Raw genomic sequence first — 25,879 nt, forward strand, 5'->3', positions numbered from 1 at the left:
AGTTTGAATGTTTTACGATTACAAGATAATAAAATATATATTTTTTAAATTTATTTAGAATTTGAAAATTATTAATTATTTTAAAAATGTTAAATATTTTGACTCATTGTTAAAAAATTAAATATTGATGATGTAATGTCGGGATATTTGATGTTTTATACTTTTGGTAGGGATTCCCAGAAACAGCTTTTATCAAATTCTTGTTATGCTGAACCAGTATCATCAGTTTCATTGCGTCGTAGATCGTAGAGTTACTAAACAAATTACAAGTGGTTTGAATTAATTAAATAAATGTGATTTTTAATTATTTATTTAAACATAAATTATTTTGTAATTCTGGTGAATATAAAAAATATAAAACAAAAGTATTAAGATTATATTTGCTGATTAAGCACGGGTTATCTTTTTATTGTTCTTTGTGTTATCACGACAATAATAATAATGGATTTGATCAAGAAAAAAGTAATTTATTTTATTTTATTTAATAATTAAATTAAATTTGGTAGTTATTTTAATATATTAATGAATTATTTTTTAAAATTATTATTTGTTTTTTTTTTTTAGTTTCTGGAGTGGCACGGAAATGTAGAAAGAAAAATTCCATGTCACTTTTGTAGCATTAAATTATCAGATGAAATTTATTCATGTCATTTTGGTCATGATGTTTGTAGAAGGTGTAAAACTGACTCATGTATTGCTTGTAAAATATCATCTTCATTTTTTCGAAATAATGTCGCTGAATTTTTGATAGCAGAATTAAATAAGTTGAAGGTATGTACTGCATCTATACAGTATAAAATATTGTATTAATATCAACACAATCTGTATGTTAGAAACGGTCCACACAAAATTTGTGTTAAAATTTCAACACACAATTCGAGTAATTTAATATGAGAAGTAACTTCAACACTTTTTAAATGTTAAGGCGACACAAAAAAAATGTTAACTTTTACATTTTATTTTTGTACCATGAATTATTTTTAGGTTATCAAAAGTGTCAACAATTATTATTTAACATTGAACTATTTTGAGATAGTAAACATGATCTTAAAGTTAGCAGACAGATAATAATTTTAGAATTTTTTTATCAACAAATCAATTACGAAAAAAAAAAAAAAAAACAAAAAATAAAAATGTGCGCACGTAAAAAAGCCATAGATGCAATTTAAAAAAATTTTTTTTTTTTTGTTCTAACTATACGAATCATGAACTTTGTCAACTTAATTTTTTTATGTCTAATTGAAAATAAATAAAATCAATGTCACAAAATTAATAACTAACCAAGCAAAATTGATGCTTACTGGCGCTTCCCGCGTGAATAGAAGAAAGACATTTTTTTAACACAATTCAACTGTCGCTTTAACACTTTTTTGTGTTGATTTTAAAGTAACACTTAATAAATGTTGATAATATTGATTTTTGTACTAGGTAACATTTTTAAAGTGTTGAATAGTAGATCGATTAAAAATTTGAAAGTAACACAGAATTGTGTTGATTTGACACAAAATAATCAACACAAAAAATTTAACACGGACCGTTTTTAACACAGATACACAATATTTTTTACTGTGTATAGAGTTTTTTAAAATATTTTTCTTTATATCTATTCATTGTTATTTCCATTCAAAATTTATACGACTGTTGGCAGTCACTTAAGGGGGGAAAGGGGTCTGAGATACAAAAAAAAGAGCATACTTTTGTGATTTTTTTTTCTCAGAGTGCCTCTTTATTAAAATTCTTAAAATTTGTGACATTATTGCTAAATTTTCATAAAAAAATATTGAAAAATAAGCCAGTGGTAGTGGGGAGAGACGAGTCACTTCAAAAAAGTCTCCATGCCGAAGGCAGGATAACTCATGACTGTTTCATCTGAAATCAAAAAACCAAAAAGATTTCTTTAGTACATTAGTTTATCTTGGATTTGAATGAAGGAATAAGCAAAATATTCATTTTTGAATTTTTGGTAAAAGTGCAATCAAAATTTTTTTTCCCATGTTATTTAAATGGAAAATAGACGAATAGATTGAGGCAAACCTTAATATCATTATTAAGAGTTCGGAATGGTACCAAAGTTTTTATTTTTAGTTATACTTTCAATTTTTGAATACAAAAAAAAAATTTGTTTTTTTTGAAACACCCTACTGCCTACGGCATGAAGACTTATTTTTTTGAGGTGACTCGGCTCTCCCCACTACCTTTGGTTTATTTTTCAATATTTCTTTATGAAAATTTAGTCGAATATTCTTGGAATGATGCTTAATAATTTCACAAATTTTAAGAATTTAAATAACGAAGGTACTGTGAGAAAAAAAAATCACAAAAATATTCTCTTTTTTTTGTATCTCAGACCTCTTTCCCCTTTAATAGTTTTCTTTTAATTTGAATTTTCTTTTACTCTAAAAAAGTATAAAAGTAATTTGTCTTTTCAATTAATGTAATGAAAATTTATTATTATAGAATGATGTTGAGTCATTGGACGAGTCAGCTTTTGAAATCAAAAAAGCCGAAAAAAGTGCTAAAAAACTAAATACATGTACACAGACTAAAATTGTACGTAATCATAAAATCTGTATGGTTACTGAAAAAGATATTAAAAATTCAATTGAAAATAAATCGTCACTAAATGAAACAAAAGTTCATGAAAATAAACCGTTAGATAATGAAACAAAAGTTACTGAAGTCAAGTCAGATGATAATTCAGCAAATCATTGGGGATTTTATCCATGCTGGATTGGGGATTGCAATTTTAAAGCAGCTTATTCTCATATTCTTCAACATTTAAAAGACAATCATGCTCAAATGTTCACCGTGGCAAGTATCAAATAACTGATAATTCATTATCAAGTGACATTAATTTAAATAATGACATTAAAAAATTTTTTACCATAAATTTCGTTTTATAGCATCCATTTAAAAAATGGCCACATATGATTAATTGGAGCTTGAATTATGGTGGAGCTGATAGCCGTGAGGATAGAGCTTTTGAAATTCAAGGCGTTGGATTATTTAATCTTCACATATTTATTAATCATGATCAACACATAAAGGCTCGTATATTTATGTATGAAAGCGGTAAAACTGCAGTTAAATATGGTTATGAAATAGAAATTCAGTGTGAGGATAAAAAGAAATCGTTTGGTGCAGAGGTAATTTAATTTATTAACTTTAAAAAAAAAAAAAATGGGGTTAAATAATTTAATTAAATATATGTTTAAGGTTGACAGTAGCCGTATTCCACGTAATTCACTTCATGATCGAAGCAAAGGATTATTTATTAGTAGCCAATCACTCTTGCACGATGAAATAAAACAAAACTTAAGGTACAAATGCTCGGTTCAGATTAAAAAACTCGATGAAACTTCTGATGATAAAAGAAATGTCAATGCTGATGTAGGAGATAAGGCAACACCGATAAAGCAGCTAGAACATAATCAGAGGAAAGATTATCAAAAACTCAAACCATCGAACAGAAAACAATTCAAACCAACACGAAAAAATGCGAACAATTTTAAAGATAAATCAAATATTCCAGAACTGCTAGACCTTAAGACAACAAAGCCATCAGTTAATCAGGTGCAATCTACTCACAATTATCCACCAAGGGCAGCAGGAGTACATCCACTGCAACCTCAACAACTCTACCCTAATCTAAAACAAGAATTTAATTATCAACAAATGCATCAGACTCCGCAGTATCCACAAATGGTAAATAATCATTTCGGTACGAATATGCCACCGCCTTCTCTTTATCCCCATCCGCAAGTAATTAAAGATGAACAGGCTTATCAACGAAGTGCATCTCCGTTCGTTAATCATCACCCACATAACATGGGTAATCAATCTTTTGGTGTTCCTACTCAACCATCGGCTCCTTCTATTGACATAGAATCCCTTCACATTTCCCGAAGTTCAAATAAACCTGGAAATTTTACTGCAGCTGATTTAGAGAGACAAAAATCAATCCAACAGAAAATTGAAGAACGTGAAAAAATTCGTTTAATAGAATCAGGTGCTGAGGCATTCGATATTAATTATGATGAGGACAAGAAAAGGCATAATGGCAAGTCTAGAAAAGATAGCTCTGATTTCCGTCAGAAAAAGTCTAACGGCGATTGTGTTGTGTGTTAATTAATTACTTTACTTTTTTTATTCTTCTAGTAATTAATATAAATGCATCTTAATAAATAAATATATATATATATATATATATATATATATATTTTGTTTACGAAAAATAAATAAAATAACTATGTATTCTCCTATTTAATTAAAAGTTTAATCAGTAGTTTAGAGATTTATTTTTAGTTAAATAAATTTTGTGTCATACATTTAAATTTATTAATAGTAAAAGTACATATTAGTTTTGTAATGTCGGAAGATGAAAAAAATTTCAATAAATATTCTTTTTGTTCATAAAATTTTAGTATCATATACTTAATATTTGTAAATTCAAAATTATAACTGACTCCTACCAGTACTCAGCTTACCCCCTCATATATATTACAGTAATTAAATAATTTTTTTGCAGATATTTATTTATGTTCTCATTGATTAAATGAATTTATTTTGAAATCAGTCCTATTTTAATTTCATTAGATTATTTTAATAAAAATTAAGAGGCCTCCAGTTATTATTTTACTGTAGAATCATTTATTTTTTGATGGGAAATTTTATAAACAATTATAAGCATAAAAATTTAGTGTAATTATGATAAAATGTATATAAATAATTTTTAGAGGCTGAAAAACGGGTAGTTCATCCCAATGTATTAAAATTCTGATAAATCTTTATAAAGAAAATTTTACTTTTAACTTTTTCGGCCAACAATTCTATTAACTGATAAGTTATTAATAAACATCCTGATTTAGTAATTATTTTTTATTTAATTAAAAACGAAATTAGATTAAATTATAAAATTAATTATTTTTTTAGTCAATATAATTTTAATATTTAAAATAATTTTTTCCATCTGTTGGTCATACAGATTTATGTTATCATAGAAGATATAGTAGATCTTTGATAGAGAGTTTAAAAAATATAAAATCAAAATTTATAATAAAAATAAAACAATAAAGATAAATAGTTAAATTAATTATTAATTTTGATTTTAAAATTATTTTACATCGTAAGTATATTAAAAATATGAAGGAGTTTAAATAAAGTCTTTTAAAAGCAATACATATTTGTTGATGAAATTTGATATTTATTGTTTTGTTTCATAGGCTTTATTGTGTAGCATTTTAGTTTGTAAGATCGTTTTCAATTCTTTTTAGTCAGCAGATACAAGAGCACAGTACGCATAGTAAGGCACAGTAAATAAGGTAATGAATATATTCATTATTTTTAATAAATCTAGTTATTTAAATAAATATTGAAAAATAATTTGTAAGTTTGTACTATCGAATTAATATGAAAAATTATCCCATAAATTAACTTACAGAACAAAAGCATTTTTGAGATTAGATTTGCTGATAAAAAAATCAGACCATTCGATTGTTCTTTCTGTAGTGCGTCACAGCGCGAGTCACTACAATGGATCTTATTAAAAAACAAGTAATTTTATTGAAATATTTTTATAAAATACTGATTAATGAGTTTAATATATTTATAATCAATTTTTTAAAAATTTAATTCTATTCTAGTTTCTGCAATGGCACAATAATGTAGAAAGAAAAATTTTGTGCCGATCTTGTGGTAAGAAATTGTTAGACAAAATTTTTTCATGTGATGCTGGGCATAACTGTTGCCATTTATGTAAAACAGAATCATGTACTATGTGTCCAAAAGTAACTTCATTTTTTCGGAATCATGTCGCTGAACTTTTGGTATCGCAATTCACTAACATGAAGGTTTGTAACACTAATCAATTATAAGATTTATTAATTAATTAATAAGAAAATTTATATGATGTTTGTATTACTTAATGACAGTTAATTCACCAGACAATTGAGATTTATTATTAATCGCATATGAACCCATGATTATTAAAAACGAATTTTGAAAATCGTATAGTAAGAAGTTTTTAAAATCTTTGTGCATAAGTGTAAATGTTGCAGAATGAGGCAATTTTTAAATTTTAAATAAATAAATTTATTAATTAAAATAATAAAATTTAAAAAAATGCGCGTACTGATTTTTCAATTATCTAAATATACATTTTTTAGTTTTTATTCTTAAATTTTATTTATTTATTCCACAATTTTTAAAAATTGCTGATTGTCAGCTAAATTTACAAACTCTGAGCGCGTGTATTTTAAAAAAAATTAATTTGTTTATAAAACAAAAGAAATTATTAAATGTTTGCTAATTATACTTTCACATTTTTAAAATCATTTTTATAAAATAATAGTATATTACACATCGAGGGAAGTAAAGTAAGAAATGTCTCAGATCACATGTAATTGTTGGCCGAGGCGAAGCCGAGGTCAACAAACATGTGATCTGAGGCTTTCTTATTTACTTCCCGAGGAGTGTATACTATTTTTTTCCTCGACGGAGGCGGAAAACGGCAACTTCGTTTTGCACAGCGGGACGAAAGTTGACGCTTTCCGCCCGGAGGTGAGAAAAAATATTTAACTTATTTAAATAACGATACTGAAGTTAGCCGACGTCTGATAATTTTTAGATTTTTTTTAAATCGGTAAATCATAAAACAAAATTATTTAAAAAAATTGCACTTTTAGTTTTTTAAATTTTCTACTTCTGCATATTTTTAACTTCCCGCTAAGAAAATTGTAAATTTTCAAAAATTCGGGAAGTTATTGGTTTCGGTCCGATTTACTAAAATCGAATTTCCATCAGATGTCGACGTTTTGAGGTCCTAGGAAGCTATTCTGACTAATTTCAAGATGATGTCCGAGTGTATGTATGTATGTATGTATGTACGTACGTACGTACGTATGTAAATACCTGTATCTTTTGAACGGATGAACCGATTTTGAATTTTAAGGTGTCATTCGACGCGGCTTGTCAATATCTTGAAGCTGTGAAAAATTGAGCTTGATCGGTAGGGCTCGTTCAGAGATATTCCAAAAATAAAATTTTTCCAAAAGTGTTTTTTTTGGATAACTTTTAATGTGCTCGATGGATTAATTTCAAAATGGACTGGGCTCTAGAGCTTTATAAGCCGCGTCGAATGCCACCTCAACCATCAAAATCGGTTCATTCGTTCGAGAGAAACCGTTGTCGAAAGAATTAAAAAAAAATTTATTTTTTATTTTTTTTGAAATATCTCAAAAACGACTCGATAAATCGAATTAAAAATTTGATCAGCTTTAGAACTTGATAAAACGCATCGATTGCTACCTCAACCGTCTCAATCGGTTTATTCGTTTGAGAGATATCGTTGGAGAAAAAATAGTAAAAAACTATTTTTTTCGAAAAGAACGGCATACAAACCGACTTTCGAGCTCGAAGAGCTCGAAAATGTATTCACGACAAAGTTTTCGAGCTCAAAGAGCTCGAAAACAGCGGGAAGTTTTAGGGCTGGCCCGCAGGGTCAACCGATAGACAGATTTTTTTTTTGTTTTGTAATCGACTTGTTGAAAAAAAAGATCCGAAAATTGCTGATTGTCAGTAAACTTCAGGATCATTTTTAAATAACTGAATTTTCTATTACAGAGCTATGCTGAATCATTTGATGTCTCCACAATAAAACAAAAAAATGTTGGTAATAATTCTAACAAAGTAAATAAAGCTACTGAGACTATTGACGCTTGCTTAGTAACTGGGCAACAATCTGTTAATGCTACAAAACCTGACGATAAAATTAAACCAAATGGAAGTCCAATAAATTCATCGACTCTTTATTCATGTTGGATAGGGGCCAGTTGCCACTTTAGAGGAACTTATTCGGATATTCTAAAGCACATGAAAAGTAGTCATTCTGAAGTATTTACTACAGTAAGTGTTGAATATTATTAAATGGTCATTATTTCATTGCTCGTACAATTATTTATATTATTTGTTTTTTATAGCATTTATTTAAAGGATGGCCTCATGTGATGACTTGGGATTTAAAATATCATGGAGCTAATATCCGTGAAGATTATGCTTTCGAGATCCAAGGCATTGGACTATTTATTCTACATGTAAATGTTACCAATGAAGAACATTTAAAAGCTCATATTTTAATGTTTGATAGTGGAAGAACGGCAGCTCAATATCGATATGACATAGAAATGAAATGTGATGATAAAAAAAAATCGTTCAGTGCCGAGGTAAGTACAAGAATTAGTAAATCATTGTTTTTTTTTTAAATATTGGGATTTACATGGTGGCAACATTTCTAGAAATGTCAGGGAATTATAAATATACTGGAAAAATCAGGGGAAAGTCAGGGAATTTCGTCACAAGTCTGGAAAAATTTCTTACTTTCTTTCTTTTTGACTGAAAAAATCCGATAAACTTTTTTTACTGTCAAAACTGTTCAAAAAGTGTCACGGCGCGCGAATGCGATTCTAATACTGTCTTAAAAAAAAATTATTAAAAATCGAAAAAACAAAGCAGTTTGAATTAAAAAAGCTGTTAGAAAAAAAAAGTCTTAGTAGAAACCAATCGTGAGGATCTTTTAGTATATTACACACCTAGGGAAGTAAAGTAAGAAATGTCTCAGATCGCATGTAATTGTTGGCCGAGGCGAAGCCGAGGTCAACAAACATGTGATCTGTGGCTTTCTTATTTACTTCCCGAGGAGTGTATACTATTTTTCTCCTCGACGGAGGCGGAAAGCGGCAACTTCGTTTTGCACAGCGGGACGAAAGTTGCACTTTCCGCCCGGAGGTGAGAAATGTTATTGAAATGGGTATCATTAGATAGGTCTTGACTTGAATTTGTGCCTTTTCATAGTTTAAACTCTTTTTAATTCCCATGTATTGAGATAAATAGCTTTATCTATATCATTCGAATTACATTCAAATTTCACGAGAAAAAAGACGATCGTATTTATTTTCTTTAAATAAATTAATACTGTAATTATTCTGTCACTAAATATGGCTGAATGTCACTGAATATATAGCTATATTATTTATATCGCGTAACTTATTCCAAAATGACAGATTTTTATACTCCCTTTTGGTTTTTGGAAGCTTTTCATAGCCAAAAAAGTGTGCATAGAAAAAAAAGGATTCATTGACACAAAAAATCTTTATTCGCCTAAAGAAAATTTTTACTTACCCCAAGAAATTTTTAGCATTATGAATTGAAAACAAAAACATATTTAGAACTAGAAAAAATTAGTTGGTGCAAGGAATTATTTCTTGACCAAAAAAATCTTTTCTCGCCCTAAGACAATTTTTGTATTTAATTGATAATGCGTAAAATTTCTTGGTGCAAATTAAAATTTTGTTGCGGCAAGAAATTCTTTTTTTCTGCGTATTTTATAAATTTAGTAGTGATATTTGGGCAGTCACGTAGTGACTGCAGGTTGCTCGTTTATTATTAATACATATAGTCAGGGAAATTTTTTATTATTTTACTGAAATACCTGGAAGTCAGGAATTTCTGTTTCAAAAATCTGTGGTCACCATGGTTTAATAATTTAATAAAATATTTATTTAAGGTTGACAGTAGCCGTATACCACGAAGAATGCTTAATGATCGGTCGAAAGGATTGTTCATCAATGAAAATTCATTGTTACACAATACAATAAAATTGAGAATGAATTATAAGTGTATAGTCGAGATTAATACGTCTAAAAAAACGTCTTTTGACGATGGAAGTGGTCAAAGTACAGACACTGCTGTACTAAACAAACAACAGCAAAAAAAAAATGATTACCAAAAGCCCAAATCATTAAACAGAAAAAGTTTCAAACCAGTGCGAAAAAATGGAAATAATTTAAAACATAAATCAAACATTCCGGAATTGCTAGATCTTGAACTCACTAGTCCATCATTAACTCAGGTTAAACCTGCTGCAAATCAATCATCAACCCTATCACAAGCTCAACTCATGCAAGCTTTAATTGATGCAATGAGAGCTAATGTTCAGAAAATAAACACTCAACAAACTCCTCAAGTTCCTCAGCATCAGTCGATGGTAAATAATAATTCAAGCATGAATATGCGACCATCTTCTTCACAATCGCGCCCACAAGTAATCAAAGATGAGCAGATTAATCAACAAATTAAGCCGAAGAATACTATCAATGATCAACAGTCAAGTAAAATAAATAGTCAAGCTTCTGCTGTTTCAACTCAGTCGTCTGCTGCACTTTTCGATACTTCACTAATCGCAGCTCTCTGTATTTCTGATGATTCAAGTAAGCCTGAAGATTCAATTGTAGCTAGTCGACAGATCCAGCAAGTAAATTCAACACAAATTGAAGATATTGATCTCGAAAGTGCTTCAGTACAGAATGGCGATGATTTGTCTCAAACAAAGTCTGATGAATGTCTTATCAGTTAATTCAATTATTATGTCATTTTATTTTATTTTTTATTTTTCTTATGACTAAATATTCATTTGCTCAGTTTAATAATAATCAAAAGTATATTAATTACCTTTTTATTTAAATCGTAGGCATAAAGTTATGCATTAAAATTTTTTGAAAATTAATACAATCAGTGATTCATAATTGATGTAGTACTCGGTTGATTTATATGATTTAAACTACTTGAATAAATTTTCAATAAGCACGATAATTCAAACTTTGACGCAGTGTCATACATTCAACTTCATCTATTTTCAAAGTATTAGTTTTTATATTAATATCTTCTTCTAATTGTATTTGCGTTCTTAGTAAATAACGTAAAGTTGCTTGAGCCTAAAACGATGTAATTTTTTTTTGTCTTTTATAAAGTAAATAAATAAACAACCAAATATCCATATATTTTTAATTAATGAAGTTTTCTACCTCGTTCAATGTTCGTTGAAGTTTTCCAACTGTTTGACGAAGATCATATACTTCTTGTACAAGTTTATTTTCAACTTTATCGCGAGTTAATTCCAAATTGGGTCGATGGCAACGATTTCCTAAACGTGTGTGTGCCAGCGCAAGAAATCCTTCTTTTTCAGCAATATTTTTTTCTAAGCGTGTTATATTCTGCGTCATTGCATTCGCTTGTTTTATTATCTAATTATTTAATAAATCAATAAATTTATAAGATCTTTAATATTTGAAGCTCTTACAGATCCTTACTACCGTAAATTACCGTAATTTGCGGCCAATTACGGTAATTTATCGTACTTTGCGGAAAATTTACGATAAAATTTGCGGTAATACCGCAGTATTATGCGGTAAAAGTGCGGTATATTTCCGAAAAATACGACATTTTGCCGTCAATTGAGGCCAATCACGGTAGTTTACGGTAATTCATCGTACTTTGCGGAAAATTTACGGTAAAAATGCGACATTCGACCTGAAATTTGCGGCAATATTGCCGTATATTAGGTACCAGTGCGGTATATTACCGAAAATTTGCGATAACGTTGCGGGATTGTACCGTAAACTACGACATTTCGCGGTAAAATGCGGTAATTTACGGTAAATTACGGTATTTTGAGGCAATGTACGGTAATTTACCGTAATTCAGATCCGCTACGGAGAGTAATAAATTAAATAACATAGTTACTTCAGAATGTTGTGACTCAAGACGAGCTTTTACTTGTTTTGTTTCCAAAATTCTGAGTCTAAATGCTTCATTAGTTTTATTCTTTTGTTCATTCAAATCATTAACTATTTCTTTTAAAATATTATCAATATAATAACGTAATACTTTGGTACTATTCATTTGCTTCATTGTAGACATGATAACTTCATCGGTATGTAAATCCCATTCTTGAACAGTAATAGTCCTAAAATAAAAAAAATAAAAATACTAAAATATCACTACCTATAGCAACAATAAAAATAAAAAAAAATAAACGATGTATTAAATTTAGTTACGAAGGATCTAGTGAAGCAGTTCCATGATAAATACTGAGATTTAAACTAGTCTCCTTTAAATTGAGATTTCTTTCATCCAATTGAATACTACGATCCTTATTCTCTAAGTCTCCATCGAGATAATACAAAAGAGATTTCAAAATACGAATTTGTTCATTTGTATGCTCTAGTGTTCGTGTAAAAATACTATCTGCTCGATTTATTATTTCTAATTCTTTTCTCAATTCTTTTTCCACATCATCAACTGTTAAGTCGATACCCAAACGATGCTCTCTAAAAATTATAATAATATATTAATTAAATTAAAGTAAAGGAGACTGGGGCAAAGAAGCCCATCCCTAAAATTTGGTGAAGAAAAAAAAATTTGTTTGTTGAAAGTTCTTTTGTGATTTAGAATTTATGAAGGATTTAGAATCAATGCAAAGTATTTGGGGCAAAATAAGACACTTAGAAAATCTAAATAAATAAAATTATTTTTTTTAAGACAAAAATTGTTATTTTATTTGGGGGGAGAGATCATCATGCTCTGTAAAAAAATATTTTTTTTTTTATAAAAATGATTGATACATAATTGGAGATTCATTTAATTTACGTATGTACGGTAATTAAAAAAAAATTATAATAAAAACATTGAATTTTATAAAAATGATTGCAAATAATATCAAACTTATTTGAAACGAATTGTTACGTTCCCGTAATATTTTATCGATTAAATTAAATTAATTATTTGTAATTAATTATTTTTATCCGATGTAACGGAAATCAGTTATGATAAGAGAGTCGGCGTGGCTCCTGGGTAGTCAAAACAGATGACGATGCATGAGACCCGGGCCACGACGATTCTCTCACAGAGAACCTGAGATGCAGCGTCAACATTTTGTCAACTCTGTTGCTTTATTATATTTTTATAACGACTATACAGTCAGTTCTCCGAGAGAGCTCATGGAGCTCGAACCTCTGCTCTCCATTAGTAATTAATAAATCACAATTAATTCTAAATTAATTCAACCTTATTGTGGGGTGCCGATTGGCACCCCCGATATTTTCACCTGCACCATGGCCTGTCCATAACACTATTATCACCCGGGGGCGAGCGCTTATCAGCAGTTCCACCTTGTCCTATAACCCTGACCGCTCAATAGCAGTTCGGGTTTCCTGCCGATTTTCCTACCATTTACCTGCTATAATAAAAGTATGGAGTTGGAACCGGCGACGAAAATAAAATAAATCGCGATAAATAAATGAATTAATAATTTATAAAATAATCGACGACCAGGGCCCACCGAGGGTCTATAGACACTCTAACGAGGCAAAACCTGGGCGTTAAATAATTAAAATTAATATTGGAAATTTTCCAGTATGTAGCAGTAGGGTGTATCATTTCAGAGCAAGATTTTTTTTTTTAAGTGCATGGGAAAAAAATCATAGTTCAACACAAAAAAAAAATTTTCGCGCAAGAAAAAAAATTCTTTGTCGATTAAAGACCTAGCTCATTGAAAAAATCGATTTCTTATTTAAATAACACAGGAAAATTTTATTTTTAACTGAATGTTTTTAACTCGTTAACCAATCAGTAGATCGAATAGACTGATACATATTTTTGTAGGAAATTGAACGCTCTACAAAAAAGGTCTCTTAACATTTTTCGATAAATTCGTCTGTTCAAAAGTAATTGGAGCTTGAAGTCAAGTTATAGTAAATTTCGAGATCTTTTTACTTTTCCGGCGAAACTATCAGACTTATCACAAAATGTCATTAGGTTTTTTTCAAATTCCGCATTGTTTTCTAGTTATTTTCATTTTAATTTCAAACTCTTAAAAAAGTAGTGTTCCGATCGATTTAAAGAGCTCGACATTGAAATGAAAATAACTAGAAAGCAATGCGGAATTTGAAAAAATTTTACTGATAATAATTTGTAGAAAATAAAATTGTCAACAAAAAAAAATCTATGACATTTTGTGATAAGTCTGATAGTTTCGCCGGAAAAGTAAAAATATCTCGAAATTTACTATAACTTCACTTCGAGCTCCAATAACTTTTGAACAGATGGATTTATCAAAAAATGATAAGAGACCTTTTTTGTAGCGCATTCAATTTCCTACAAAAATATGTATTAGTATATTCGATCTATTGATTGGTTAACATGTTGAAAACACTTAAAGTTAAAAATAAAATTTTCCCGTGTTATTTAAATAAGAAATCGATTTTTTCAATGAGCTAGGTCTTTAATCGACATAGAATTTTTTTTCTTGCGCGAAAATTTTCTTTTTGTGTTGAACTATGATATTTTTCCCATGCCCTTAAGAAAAAAAATCTTGCTCTGAAATGATACACCCTAATGTAATAGTGGTGCTGTGACCAGGATCAACGACCATTGTTTATAGACAATACAAATAATTTTTAAATAATTAAATTAAACTGGAGAATTCCCAGAATGTAACAGAATCGAAAGAATTTATATCCAGTGTTTAAAAGTCACAGAAAACAATTACTAGCTTAGGTTGACCGTCTCACCCCGGTTTTTCTTATTGCAAATGTTAAAATTACTAATTTTTCATACCTTGCAATAAGACATTTTTTACAAATATCAGCTGCATTTTCTTGTATTGATGATAAACCATCAATTAATCTTGTTTTATAAGTTTTAAATGCATCAATTTCTAAAATAACATCTTTGCGATGACGTAAAATTTCATCTTTAACAAATTTAACATCTGATAATTTTTCTTTTAATTCATGATCGGTTGCTATTTTGTTTGTTTTCGTTAATTCTAATGCCGAATCGCAAATACGCTCTGATTCAGCAATTAAACTTTCAACTAATTGACAATGAATGTTGCATTTGCGAAATCTGTAATTATAAATATTAACATCAATTATTTACATTCTTCAATTTGAATAATGATTTGAATTTTATTAAGGGCATTCTCAGATAGCCCCCCACTTTCCAAAAATAATCAATGACCTTGAACTGTTATAACAGTATTAAAATTTTATTAATAAATTAAAAAAAAATTAAAGCTTTAGTTGAAAAAAGGACAACGCAGTTAAAATTTCGCCCAGACACAGATTTAAAAAAAAATTATTTACAGTTGATATCAATTAGGAGTTAAACGAAATTTGGAAAATAAATTTTAGCCTAAAAAATTTGAAAATTCAAATTATAAAACTGACATTAAGATTTTACTGAAACTTATTGTCCAAATTTCGTTTAACTCCTAATTGATATCAACTGTAAATAATTTTTTTAAAAATCTGTGTCTCGGCGAAATTGTAACTGCGCTGTCCTTTTTTCAATTAATGCTTAAACTTTTTTTAAATTAATTATCAAAATTTTAATACTGTCATTACAATTGAAAGTCATTAAATATTTTAAAAAAGTGGGGGGCACTGTCTGAGAATGGCCTTAAACATGTAATGTACGATAATATTTTGAATGAGGAAATGTATAAGACAATTTACCGAGCTTGATTATTAAGATGCCACTGTTCGATTGTAAATTTTTGCGTTGGAGGCGGAACTATTTGCTCGTTTAACGCTAATGAATGTTGCTTAGTGAACATGATTTAATTTAATAACTAATAATTGTATATATAACTGTCAAAAGAAATCTGATACACGAGACATTACTAGTATAACAAGCGGTTGCCAAGGACACCACGTATATATGTATATATTAATAACACTGTTGTATATTCGGATTACTATAGTTACAAATTCAGTATTGTGTTACTTGATTTAATTTTTTTTTTTTTTTTTAAATTAACATCTAAATAACAGCTCTTATTATTATCGAATGGAAACATTGAAGGACGTAATTTTATATTCGTGATAATTTAATACTCGATTTTAAAATCTTATTAAAATATAAAACTTTATCATAGAATATTAAAGTATCAAATTTTATATTCTTATATAATAACTAGCAACCTGTAGTCACTATAAGACTACCCAAGTAATACAAAGTCATTGATAAAATTTATTTTGAATTTAATTGCTTATAAAATCATCAACTCAATGAGATTTTTAATATTATTATCATTAAAGCTTAAATTGATAAATATTCTCATCCACCCTAAAACTTATGGATTTTTTTAAATGCATAATCATGAATTATTTATCTTTGAGCTCGAAAAAAGTGACGTTTCTCCAACAATTCAAGAAGTTTAAAATAATCAATAAGGATGACTTTTTAAAGTTTTCCTCACGATTATGCTTTATGAATTCAAGGTTTTTAGACAAAAATTAATAGAAATGATTAAGATGAAGAGTAACATGAGCTTTCCCATACAGGAGCTGCCAGAGTTGAACAACGGGCCCCTACTTGGCCCAGCACTGGGGAACCTAGCTTTGGCACACCTATATTGGCCCAGGCTTGGGCCAGGACTGGGTAACCTAGCCTTGGCTATCCAATGGCAAGCCAGACTTGGGCCAGGACTGGGTAACCTAGCCTTGGCCGTTACAATGATTACCCGGACTTGGGCCAAGACTGGGTAACCTAGCCTTGGCTATCCAATGGCAAGCCAGACTTGGGCCAAGACTGGGTAACCTAGCCTTGGCCATCTAATGGCAAGCCAGGCTTGGGCCAGGACTGGGTAACCTAGCCTTGGCCGTTACAATGATTACCCGGACTTGGGCCAAGACTGGGTAACCTAGCCTTGGCCATCCAATGGCAAGCCAGGCTTGGGCCAAGGTAGGATTACCTAAGTTTGGATATACCTATGGTTTATATAAGTAGATCATATAAATGTACCAGTTCAACGTTAGTAGGTTCGTCCAGTAGCTACCGTTCGGACCCAGTAATCAGCAGGACGGCAGTTCGCGCCCAGAGTCCAGCAGAATTTCCACCGAGTTTTTTTCACATCATTTACCTCCCTTAGATAATTAAAACGTTAATGATCATGAATTCTACGAGGTTAATAATAATAAATTTTTTTTAATTAAATTTATTTGTTTCCTGGAAGCCTGGGCAAGGTCTGGCAACCAAGCATGGGCCAGGTCTGGTAACCAAGCATGGGCCAGGTCTGGCAACCAGGCTTGGCCCGAGATTATCATTCCAGGCTTCTACCAAGGCTGGGCCAAGACTGGCTTACAAGCCTGGCCCAAGGTTCTACAAAGTTGGGCCAAGTCTGGGCCAAGCCTGGGCCCGTGGTACTTTCCTCTCTGGGTTGAATCAAACCAAAGCGTTAATACACTAATGCAAAAAATTAAAGGAGCAGGAAAATTTTATAAATTTTTTAGTGATTTTTAGAAGGCTGTCACTTGGTGAAAAATGATCGTATCGAGATTTTAAAAAAAGCATTTTACAGCTTGAAATCTCTAGTTTTGGTGCATTTTTTCAAAATATTTGAAAAGCTCCGGTTATTGCGCAAACATGAGAAATACCGCAAGACAAAAAATTTCTAAATTTTTTTTTTTTTCCGAAGAGCCCACGGACCGCAAAAAAATTCTTTCAACTAAACGAATGCATAGTTCGGTTAGCAAAGTCATTCAGCTTCAATTTGTTTTTTTTTTAACCTCGTAGGACGATTTGTCGCAGAGATATCAGCCTTCAAACAGAAAATAATCCTTTTGGCTTTGATCATCGATATTTCAGGTACCAATGATCGCACAGAAAGTTGAAGGGCGGCGGTGAAAACTTGAATAAATTCCCGACAAGACCCTGTCATCATTTTTTGAAAAAAAAAATTTTTTTCATTTTTAACATCCATTAGAAGTAAGTACAAAAAAATGACTTTTTTTGGTTTTTTAGTAAATCAACCGCTACTCTGCAAATATCGATAAAAAAAATAATGTTGCCAGGGACTTTTTTAGCTTAATGTACCCCCAAGACCCCTGTTAATTTTTAAATTGATCTATCGAACCGTTTTTAGGAAATCATCGATCAAAGTTTAGCTAAACAATTAAAGGAGCAAGTTTTGTTCCTTTAATTGTGTAATCATAATCAAAATGAAAAAAATTTTTTTTTCGACTTTTCTCAAATTTTTGCGTTGGTGACTCAGCAAATGCAAGGAAATGACAAAAAAAATAACAAATTTCCAAAAAATGTCAAAAAAAAATCGAAGAAAAAAAAAAATTGAAACTTTTTTTTTGTGTTCTAAATTTTTTAATTTTTTGGGTTAAGTTATTTTTTCCACCATTTAAATATAGTGGAAACCTAAACATGCAAACATGCAAATAACCTTCTCAATAAGACAATTTATAGATAAATTGAGAAAAATTTGAATAGCGCATTACATTGTGCGCTATCCAAAAAAAAACGAAGTAAATTGTTATTTTTCAGATTTTTCACTGCCGATATCTTTGAGGCATCATTAGACACAGGTTTTCAGCCTCTAACGATAAAAAATTTTTAGAATCAATCAGTTTTGCAATTTTTGAGTTTACTGTATAGAAAAAAAAACTTTTTCGAAATTCATTCGACAACGATCTGATTTCTTTTGAACGATTAATCCGATTTCAATGGTTGATGCAGCATTCGATGCAGCTTATAGTGTTCTCTCGAACGAATTAACCGATTGAGATGGTTCTTGCGGCAATCAACGCGTACTATAAAGTTCTAGCTGATTAGATTTTGGAATCGATTCATGGATTCGTTTCTGAGAAATTTAAATAAATCTAAAAAAAAAAAATTTAGAAATCGGTTGACCCTGCAGGCCAGCCCCAGAACTTCATATTGTTGTCGAGCTCAAAGAGCTCAAAAACGTTATTTTAAATATTTTTAACTTGACATTACTTTGTATTGCATTAGTTTTTTCAAACTTAAAAACGAGAATGTTTTATATTAAACTTGGAAAATTTAAGACATCGAAAATAAATAATAATCATGTTTGCTTAAAATTTGTATTTATGATTACGTTCAATAAAATCAATGTATGCAGGACTGCAATCTGTCAAATAATTATTGTCTGATCGTAATCCTCGAATCGATTCATTAATTGAAAGTGGAATCTTACCGATTTTAGTACGTTCCCTGATTAAAAATAGTCATTGAAAAGGATTGAAAATTATTTCAATTCGTTTCAATCCCCCGGAGGTTTTGGAAAGTATTGAATGGAATTGAAATTTCGATCATTTGAATACTTACTAATTCTTAAAATGGAATTCAAAAGCATTGAAAAGAATTCAATCTTTCATCATTTCAACACCTTCCAATATGGAATTATTTTGGTATTGAGAAAGATTCAAAAATGTCAATTCATTTGAATTCTTTTTAATCTTACACTCGATCCGAAATATCGGACTATTTTGGTATTGAGAAGGATTCGGAAAGATTCAAAAATTTCAATTGATTTGAATCTTTTTCAATCCCACACGTGACCCGAAATATGAAATTATTGCACGACTCATAATGCGAAGCATTAGGGAGTGCTTTACGATCGAAATTTTTTTTCGCCTCCTTTTTTTCAACTATTTCTGTTATTATCGTGTTATTAGTAAACAGAAACATCTCAAATGATGCACCATTTTACAGATAATGTAATAAAGATTATTTCTGCAATTTTCAAAAACAAATTCAGTGCAATAGAAACGAGAAAATCATTAAAATAAACTAAAAAATTTTCCCGTCAAGCAGTCAAAAAATTTTGTAGCTTGAAAACACAATATCTCGAAAAAGAATCCATAATTTAACTCCATTTTTTTTTAAATGACTCGTCTTGCCCTAGAAGGATTTGCTTTCGAAAATGGCGATCTAACTTTGTGTTATGCAATTATAATTAATAAAAGATTAAATCACATTTTCTTTAATTTTAGCCTAAATATGTGTGGACATTCGCTTAACGAGTGCGCATGCGTGGTATTTTTTTTTTTTTTTTTTTTCGTACTGTCACCCAGTGTGCCTGCGCCATACTTCTAACCAATTCTTTTGGCGCGGGTAATTCGAAAATAAAAATATAAAAAATTGACATTAGACGAATAAATAAATAAACAAAAATAATAAATAAACAAGTTAAAAAAAATAAAAAAAGAAAAAAAAACGTAAAATTTTTCACAGATCGTACGGCGAAAAATTTCGGAATTTTTTACGTTTGAAATTTATTTATTTTTTTTTTTATTTTAATTAAAATTTTTTTTTTTTATTATTTTTACATAAATAAATAACATTTGTACTTCAAATTTTATTTATTTTATTTTGCCTGCGACATTACCCTTACGCAATGTTTTAATATTTACGATCAAATAAGCATTATGAGTCGTGCACTTTTGGATTTTCCAAACTTTTTTAGGTATTGAAAAGTATTCAGAAAGATTAAAAATATCAATTCATTTGAATCTTTTCCAATTCCTCGGAAGTTTAGAAATTCTTATATTATTTTGGGATTGAAAAGTATTAATTTTATGTCCAAATGAATACCTTGGGGTATAGAAAGTATTCAAAAGGATTCAATTCTCATCTTTTTCAATCCTTTTCAATGAATATTTTTAATCAGGGTTGTCTTGAGCAACATGAAAAGTATGTATTTTATTATTTCAAATAATTAATTGAATTTTTTAAATTAATACTTTTATTTTCGTTAGCTTATTACTCACAATTAAAAATATTGTGAGAATCAAAAATGAGCCAATAGCATTTTTGCCTTAAATTTTAATCTAGTATACCCCCGATGAAAAAAGATTTTGTCTAATCATATATGATCATGCATAATTGTCTATATATGATCAGATCCAAAAATTGGCCAGGTCTGATCATACATAACTTGATCTGTTTATGTATGAACAGATATGATTATATACAATCATGCATAAACGAATATAGTCATTTTTAGAATCTCATTTAGAATATCTGTAAATTATTAATTAAGTAATTTAATTAGGATTTATTGTCTTTATCAATATAAATGTCGGTTAAAATTAAATAATAAAAAAAAAATCAGCCAAGCAAGCAAATAAATTTAATTTTAAAAAATTGTATTTTTATTATCCTAAAGTAGAATTTATGATCATTAACGTTTAAACTATTTAAGTGGGGTAAATGATGTGAAAAAAACTCGGTGAAAATTCTGCTGGGCTTTGGGCGCGAACTGCCGCCCTTCTGATTCCTGGGTCTGAACACTGGCTATTGGACGAACCTACACGGAGAGAAATTTATGGCAACCGTTCCTAGTACGTTTATGAAATATCATCCCATACCGTTATGGTAATGATTACTTGGAATTATGGGATATAGGCCCATACTTTCTGGGAAAAGTTCTCATAAGTATGGGAATAATTCCCATAATTATGGTAACAGTTCCCATATCGCATGTAAAATAATTATGGTAATGATAACCATAATATTATGGTCATCGTTTCCATACTATTATAGTAACGGTTACTATAATCGACATTTCAATAAAACCGGTTACCATACATTATGAGAACCATTCCCATAATTTATTGTAATCCTTACCATAAATTTCTCTCCGTGTACTAATGTTGAGCTGATACTTTTATATGATCTACTTATTCAGTCTACTTCAACCATTCGGTTTTATGAAATATAACCAGCAATTTAATTAATATTTTTGATTAAGAAAAAAAAAATAACTTCGTATTATTTTTATTATAATTACATCATTTTTAAAAATAAAACTTATTTAATTTAATTGATTATTTATCAAGAACCCAGTTGAATTATCTTGCTCTACCACCATTGTTAAAAATGACGCATTTATTATAACAATGTATGACTCATTTTTTAATTAAATTAATTTTTGTAAGTAAAGTTATAAAATTGCGGTTGTTGATTGCAAATAATAAAGAACTAAAAAATATATAAATTGTTAGTTGTAAATAACTTTAATCGGAAAATTGAAACATTTATTAACTAAAACTTAGTTTACTTCAAAAATGAATAGTTATTAATTACAGAAAACTATAATAACAAGTTATTTGAATAATTAATAATTGATTAGTAGATTTTTTCAATTAACAACAATTAATCATAGAACACTGATTCACCAACAGTAGCCCAACGTTGCGAACCGATAATCGGCCAATCATAAGTAGCCATTCATTGGCCAGCCATCGGCCAACCTACGGCATTTATATATATATTTATCTATATAATTTTTTCGTTAATTGTAAACGCAATAAAATATTTCAAAACTAATTACGCAATTTGAAGAACGATAAAATTATTGTTGAACACACACGCGGAAAAAAAAAAATATGCGCTGCAACAGGATTTTATCCTGTTGCTCCCACAGGACTGCGTCCTGTTGCAGCGCCTATTTTTTTCCGTGTACACACACACACACACACACACACACACACACACACACACACACACAGTATTTCAAACGATAAATCATTAAATGACTCATTTATTTTTTAGGATTTGTTAGTAGGGTAGGGAGGGGCTAGTTGATCATAGGGGCAAGTTGTGCAATCGAAATATCTCGAAAACTAGTGGGGCTAGTTGAACATAGTATGGGGCTAGTTGTGCAATGGCTAAAATAAACGGAATGACTGTGTAGAATGATATAAATATAAATACAATATGAAATTGTGATTAACAAGCAAGCATTTATTTATTATGATTGTTGCATACTTATATTATTGTTATAACTCTGATATTTGAAATAAAATCAAACAAAATTAAAACTTCCCAATCTTTGAATTATTATTACTCTTTTTGTATTTAGAATTATATATTTAAGAATAATTATTAAGTAAATAAATATCAAATTAAAGTATATATATATATATATATATATATATATATATATATATATATATATATATATATATATATATATATATATAGAATAAACTTTTGAGATGATAAGAGAAATTTTTTTTTTAGACCATCTAAACACATTTTTATCTATATAAATTTTTAATTGATTGGAAATCCCAAAAAACGATTAAAAATTATATCCCAATTCCAAGATCATTAAAAATTGTCGATACACACATATATGATCCAAGTTTATTTTTAAATACGTGTTCTAGCAACACAGATATTACTGTAGACACTGCTATATTAACTAGAAGTTGAAGTATATTTTCCGTTAGTTTTTTTATCATTTTTGTGCTTGAAACATTCTTAAAACTTAGTACATCTATAATACGGTAGTTCAAACAACAAAACATAGCATGACGCTAAATATTATCAAGTAAGTTTAAATAAAAACTATTTAGGGGAAGGGGGGCAAAAGGGGGTAGGGTAGGCAAAACGGGGTACCTCCAAAATTTGATAAAAAAAAATTTTATATTTTAAATGGTTTTTAAACATTCCAAAATCACTTCTGTAAATATAATTAAGCGTTACTTTGAATTTTTTTCGGTAAACTTTTTCAAAAATCAATTGTCAGTTGAAAAATATTAATAACGTTTGTGTTATGATGAAAACTATTAAAAATTTTTTTTCTTCTTTTGATATCCAAGAAACATGTAAAATATAATTTTTCTTCTTGAAATTACTTAAAAAAAAATTCAACTTAATCAAATTCGTTTAAAATCCAGAAATTTTTTTTTTTTTACTTTTTTTAGGGGGCACCCCACTTTGCCCGCCGAAATGAAAAATTTTTTTTTCAACGGTAACTGAAAATTTCTTCTATTTAATTTGAATATCATTAAAAAAAAAAGATTTAGCGTATTTGAGTCCTCGAAAACTTGGTATTTCCTTAAGTACCCCCTTTTGCCCCTCCCTCCCCTAAATAAAAAAAATTGATTACATCATTATCATTAGTATTGAATTAATCATGTTCAATGAGTATGACTATATAATCATTTATTAAAATAAAATAAAATTTTTTTTCGGTAACGTGATTAGACGAAGAAGTCGATCGTATAGGGAACAAAGGCTTCTAATATTTTTTATTACTATAACTTCGTCATGTTACGGATTAGCTACAGAAACAGGTATTTTTTTGTGGCATGAAGAATACTTATTTTGTTTTTCATTCTACTAAAAATATTATAACTTCTGTAATACATTATCAATTAACAATTTAAATTTTTCGTTAAAATTTCAGTTGATATTTGTCGTACTCCAGAATGTATTGATACTGGTAAGTTTAGTTAACTTTAAGTAAAAAGCATATCTATTTAATAAAAAAAATATATACTAAAGAAGTTTATCCACCAATTATCTCTCAATTGATCCTCCTTTTTTTTATTTTTGTTAAGGGGGGGGGTAGGGGTTTTGAATGATTTAAAAAAAAATTTTTTTTAAATTTTTTTTCTGAATGAACAATATGTCAAGAATATTGTGTACAAATTTCAAATCAATCCGAGTAAAACTAACGGAGTTACAGCGTTTCAAATGACCGGCCGGTATATCTGATTCTTATACCTGCCCGACCTGCCCCTACATACCCCTAGTAGAAATCAGCTGCAATTTTCGTTGTTCTTCCGAATCCATTTCTCCGGCTGTGTGTCTTTCAAAGGATGTAAACTGATGACTCAATATAAGTATATAAATTCATATTCTTTGATTGATAGTTTATTTCAAATTTTCACGTATAAAAAACTTTAAATGGATTTTTCCGAAAACGTTATTTTTAAAGTCCGTGAACATCATAACTCAAAATGTACTGAACCGATCCCTTTGAAAATTTGAACATTACTTCTTCACATAAATCAACAGGTAACTACGAAGAGTTTTTTTTTGTTTTTCATTTTTTTCTATTTTTTAATAACAAATTAACCGCGATTTTTTGAGCTAAAATCGCGTTTTTCACTTCCAAGTGCTGCGAAAAATCGAAAAAAAAAAAAAAAAAAAAAAAAACTCTTCGTGGTTACCTCGAGAAATACATCAACTTTAAAATGCATATCAATTTTTTTTTTCCGATGATCCGGTAACGAGTTATGATGTTCACCGCAAAACGACTTTTTTTCGAGGCGCCTCCGGAGATTCAACGTCACCAGCTTATTATTCAATGTTTTTCGTTGAAAATTTTTTCTGATATTCTTTAAAAGTTGTACAATAATATGTGATTAAGTTTAATGAAATTATATTACTCATCTCGCCGGGAAAAAATCACAAAAATATGCTTCTTTTTCGCCTTTAAACCCCCCCCCCCCCCTTAAACAAAAATCATAGTTATTTTAACATATTTTTAAGAAATGATAATTTTTAATCTCTTCATTTAAAAAAAAAAAAACGAAAATTGTTAAAGATATTCTCTTCAATTTTACTAGTAATGATAATTAATGAAATATTGGCGTTATGTCGTATCAATTATTAACGATATGTAAGGTTGTAATAATTCAGCTGACGTTGCATTGATCCTGAGCAAAATCACGTCATTAATTATTTATTAAACAATAAGTAGGGAAAACTGACGAATATCTGAACTTAATTATCAATTAATAATAACTTAGAAATTATTATTAACTAATTAATAATAAATTAACTGTTTATTTACCAATAATCAGGAAAAAGTAACTAATAATTACATTTAATTATCAGTTAGTTTTCCCTGTTTCAGTTTAACAATAAAAAATAATTTTATTGTATTATTCATGATATTGTTTAAAAAAAAAATAAAATTTGTTTAGTAATGATATGTTTTAATGTTACTTTCAATTATGACTGACCAAAGCTGCAATAGAGCCTGAGACGATCGGCCGCGCACTGTATTGAGAACGCTCAGCGACCGGCACGCGGTGATAAATGAATCCATATTGTTTAAACTAATCGCGAGCAGTGAAATTTTCTTTCGGGATCTTAAACTTTAATAAATAATGCATGTAACCCATGGAAAAAAAAATTCATTTTTTTACCGACCAGTCAATGAAATTTTCATTTGTTTACTTAAAAGTTAATTAACAATGGAATAATAAACAAATAATTTTATGCTATTAATATTTTTATAAAATATAGATATTCGACAATAAATCCTGAAAATTTTATTAATTTATCTTTAACGGTTGTTTTGGAATCTATTTTTTAATTAAAAGTACTCAAAATTTTCATTGTAAAAAAAAATTTTGTTAAAATAAAAATTTTGAAAAATCGTTTGAGGGATTAATTTTTCATAGTGACTACATACGAAAAA

The 25,879-nt window shown here is 29.1% G+C and overlaps 3 protein-coding genes across 5 annotated transcripts; 2 read left to right on the forward strand and 1 right to left on the reverse strand.

Annotated features, from left to right (window-relative positions):
* Positions 1-63: 63 nt before the first annotated feature.
* On the reverse strand, positions 64-15,511 carry LOC130667645 (tektin-1). 3 transcript variants are annotated; one of them, XM_057469379.1, is made up of 7 exons: positions 15,351-15,511; positions 14,449-14,739; positions 11,889-12,161; positions 11,575-11,797; positions 10,857-11,075; positions 10,504-10,766; positions 64-254 (listed from the first exon to the last, which is right to left on the reverse strand). In XM_057469379.1, the coding sequence occupies exons 1-6, from the start codon at positions 15,449-15,451 to the stop codon at positions 10,629-10,631; spliced, it is 1,245 nt and encodes a 414-aa protein (XP_057325362.1). In that variant the 5' UTR covers positions 15,452-15,511; the 3' UTR covers positions 64-254; positions 10,504-10,628. The 3 variants fall into 3 exon arrangements, with proteins under 3 accessions (XP_057325362.1, XP_057325363.1, XP_057325361.1); XM_057469380.1 differs by lacking the exon at positions 64-254 and adding an exon at positions 389-784; XM_057469378.1 differs by lacking the exon at positions 64-254 and adding an exon at positions 1,696-1,869.
* LOC130667643 (uncharacterized) lies at positions 201-4,221 on the forward strand. Its single transcript, XM_057469375.1, has 5 exons — positions 201-462; positions 565-771; positions 2,458-2,811; positions 2,904-3,146; positions 3,217-4,221. The coding sequence occupies exons 1-5, from the start codon at positions 442-444 to the stop codon at positions 4,126-4,128; spliced, it is 1,737 nt and encodes a 578-aa protein (XP_057325358.1). The 5' UTR covers positions 201-441; the 3' UTR covers positions 4,129-4,221.
* On the forward strand, positions 5,294-10,569 carry LOC130667644 (uncharacterized). Its single transcript, XM_057469377.1, has 6 exons — positions 5,294-5,321; positions 5,441-5,553; positions 5,643-5,849; positions 7,621-7,902; positions 7,977-8,219; positions 9,560-10,569. The coding sequence occupies exons 2-6, from the start codon at positions 5,533-5,535 to the stop codon at positions 10,406-10,408; spliced, it is 1,602 nt and encodes a 533-aa protein (XP_057325360.1). The 5' UTR covers positions 5,294-5,321; positions 5,441-5,532; the 3' UTR covers positions 10,409-10,569.
* Positions 15,512-25,879: the final 10,368 nt, after the last annotated feature.

Source organism: Microplitis mediator, chromosome 5, assembly GCF_029852145.1.
Source record: "Microplitis mediator isolate UGA2020A chromosome 5, iyMicMedi2.1, whole genome shotgun sequence".
In the NCBI taxonomy this organism is placed as follows: Eukaryota; Metazoa; Arthropoda; class Insecta; order Hymenoptera; family Braconidae; genus Microplitis; species Microplitis mediator.

Excerpts from the sequence above, each read along its gene's own strand:
- LOC130667645 (XM_057469379.1), bottom strand. The coding sequence starts at position 15,451 with ATGTTCACTAAGCAACATTCATTAGCGTTAAACGAGCAAATAGTTCCG. Across the intron at positions 14,740-15,350 it reads CATCTTAATAATCAAGCTCG|ATTTCGCAAATGCAACATTC; the intron begins GTAAATTGTCTT and ends TTATAATTACAG. Across the intron at positions 10,767-10,856 it reads TTCAACGAACATTGAACGAG|GCTCAAGCAACTTTACGTTA; the intron begins GTAGAAAACTTC and ends ACATCGTTTTAG.
- LOC130667643 (XM_057469375.1), top strand. The coding sequence starts at position 442 with ATGGATTTGATCAAGAAAAAA. Across the intron at positions 2,812-2,903 it reads ATGCTCAAATGTTCACCGTG|CATCCATTTAAAAAATGGCC; the intron begins GCAAGTATCAAA and ends TTCGTTTTATAG. Across the intron at positions 3,147-3,216 it reads AGAAATCGTTTGGTGCAGAG|GTTGACAGTAGCCGTATTCC; the intron begins GTAATTTAATTT and ends TATATGTTTAAG.
- LOC130667644 (XM_057469377.1), top strand. The coding sequence starts at position 5,533 with ATGGATCTTATTAAAAAACAA. Across the intron at positions 5,850-7,620 it reads CGCAATTCACTAACATGAAG|AGCTATGCTGAATCATTTGA; the intron begins GTTTGTAACACT and ends TTTCTATTACAG. Across the intron at positions 7,903-7,976 it reads ATTCTGAAGTATTTACTACA|CATTTATTTAAAGGATGGCC; the intron begins GTAAGTGTTGAA and ends TGTTTTTTATAG.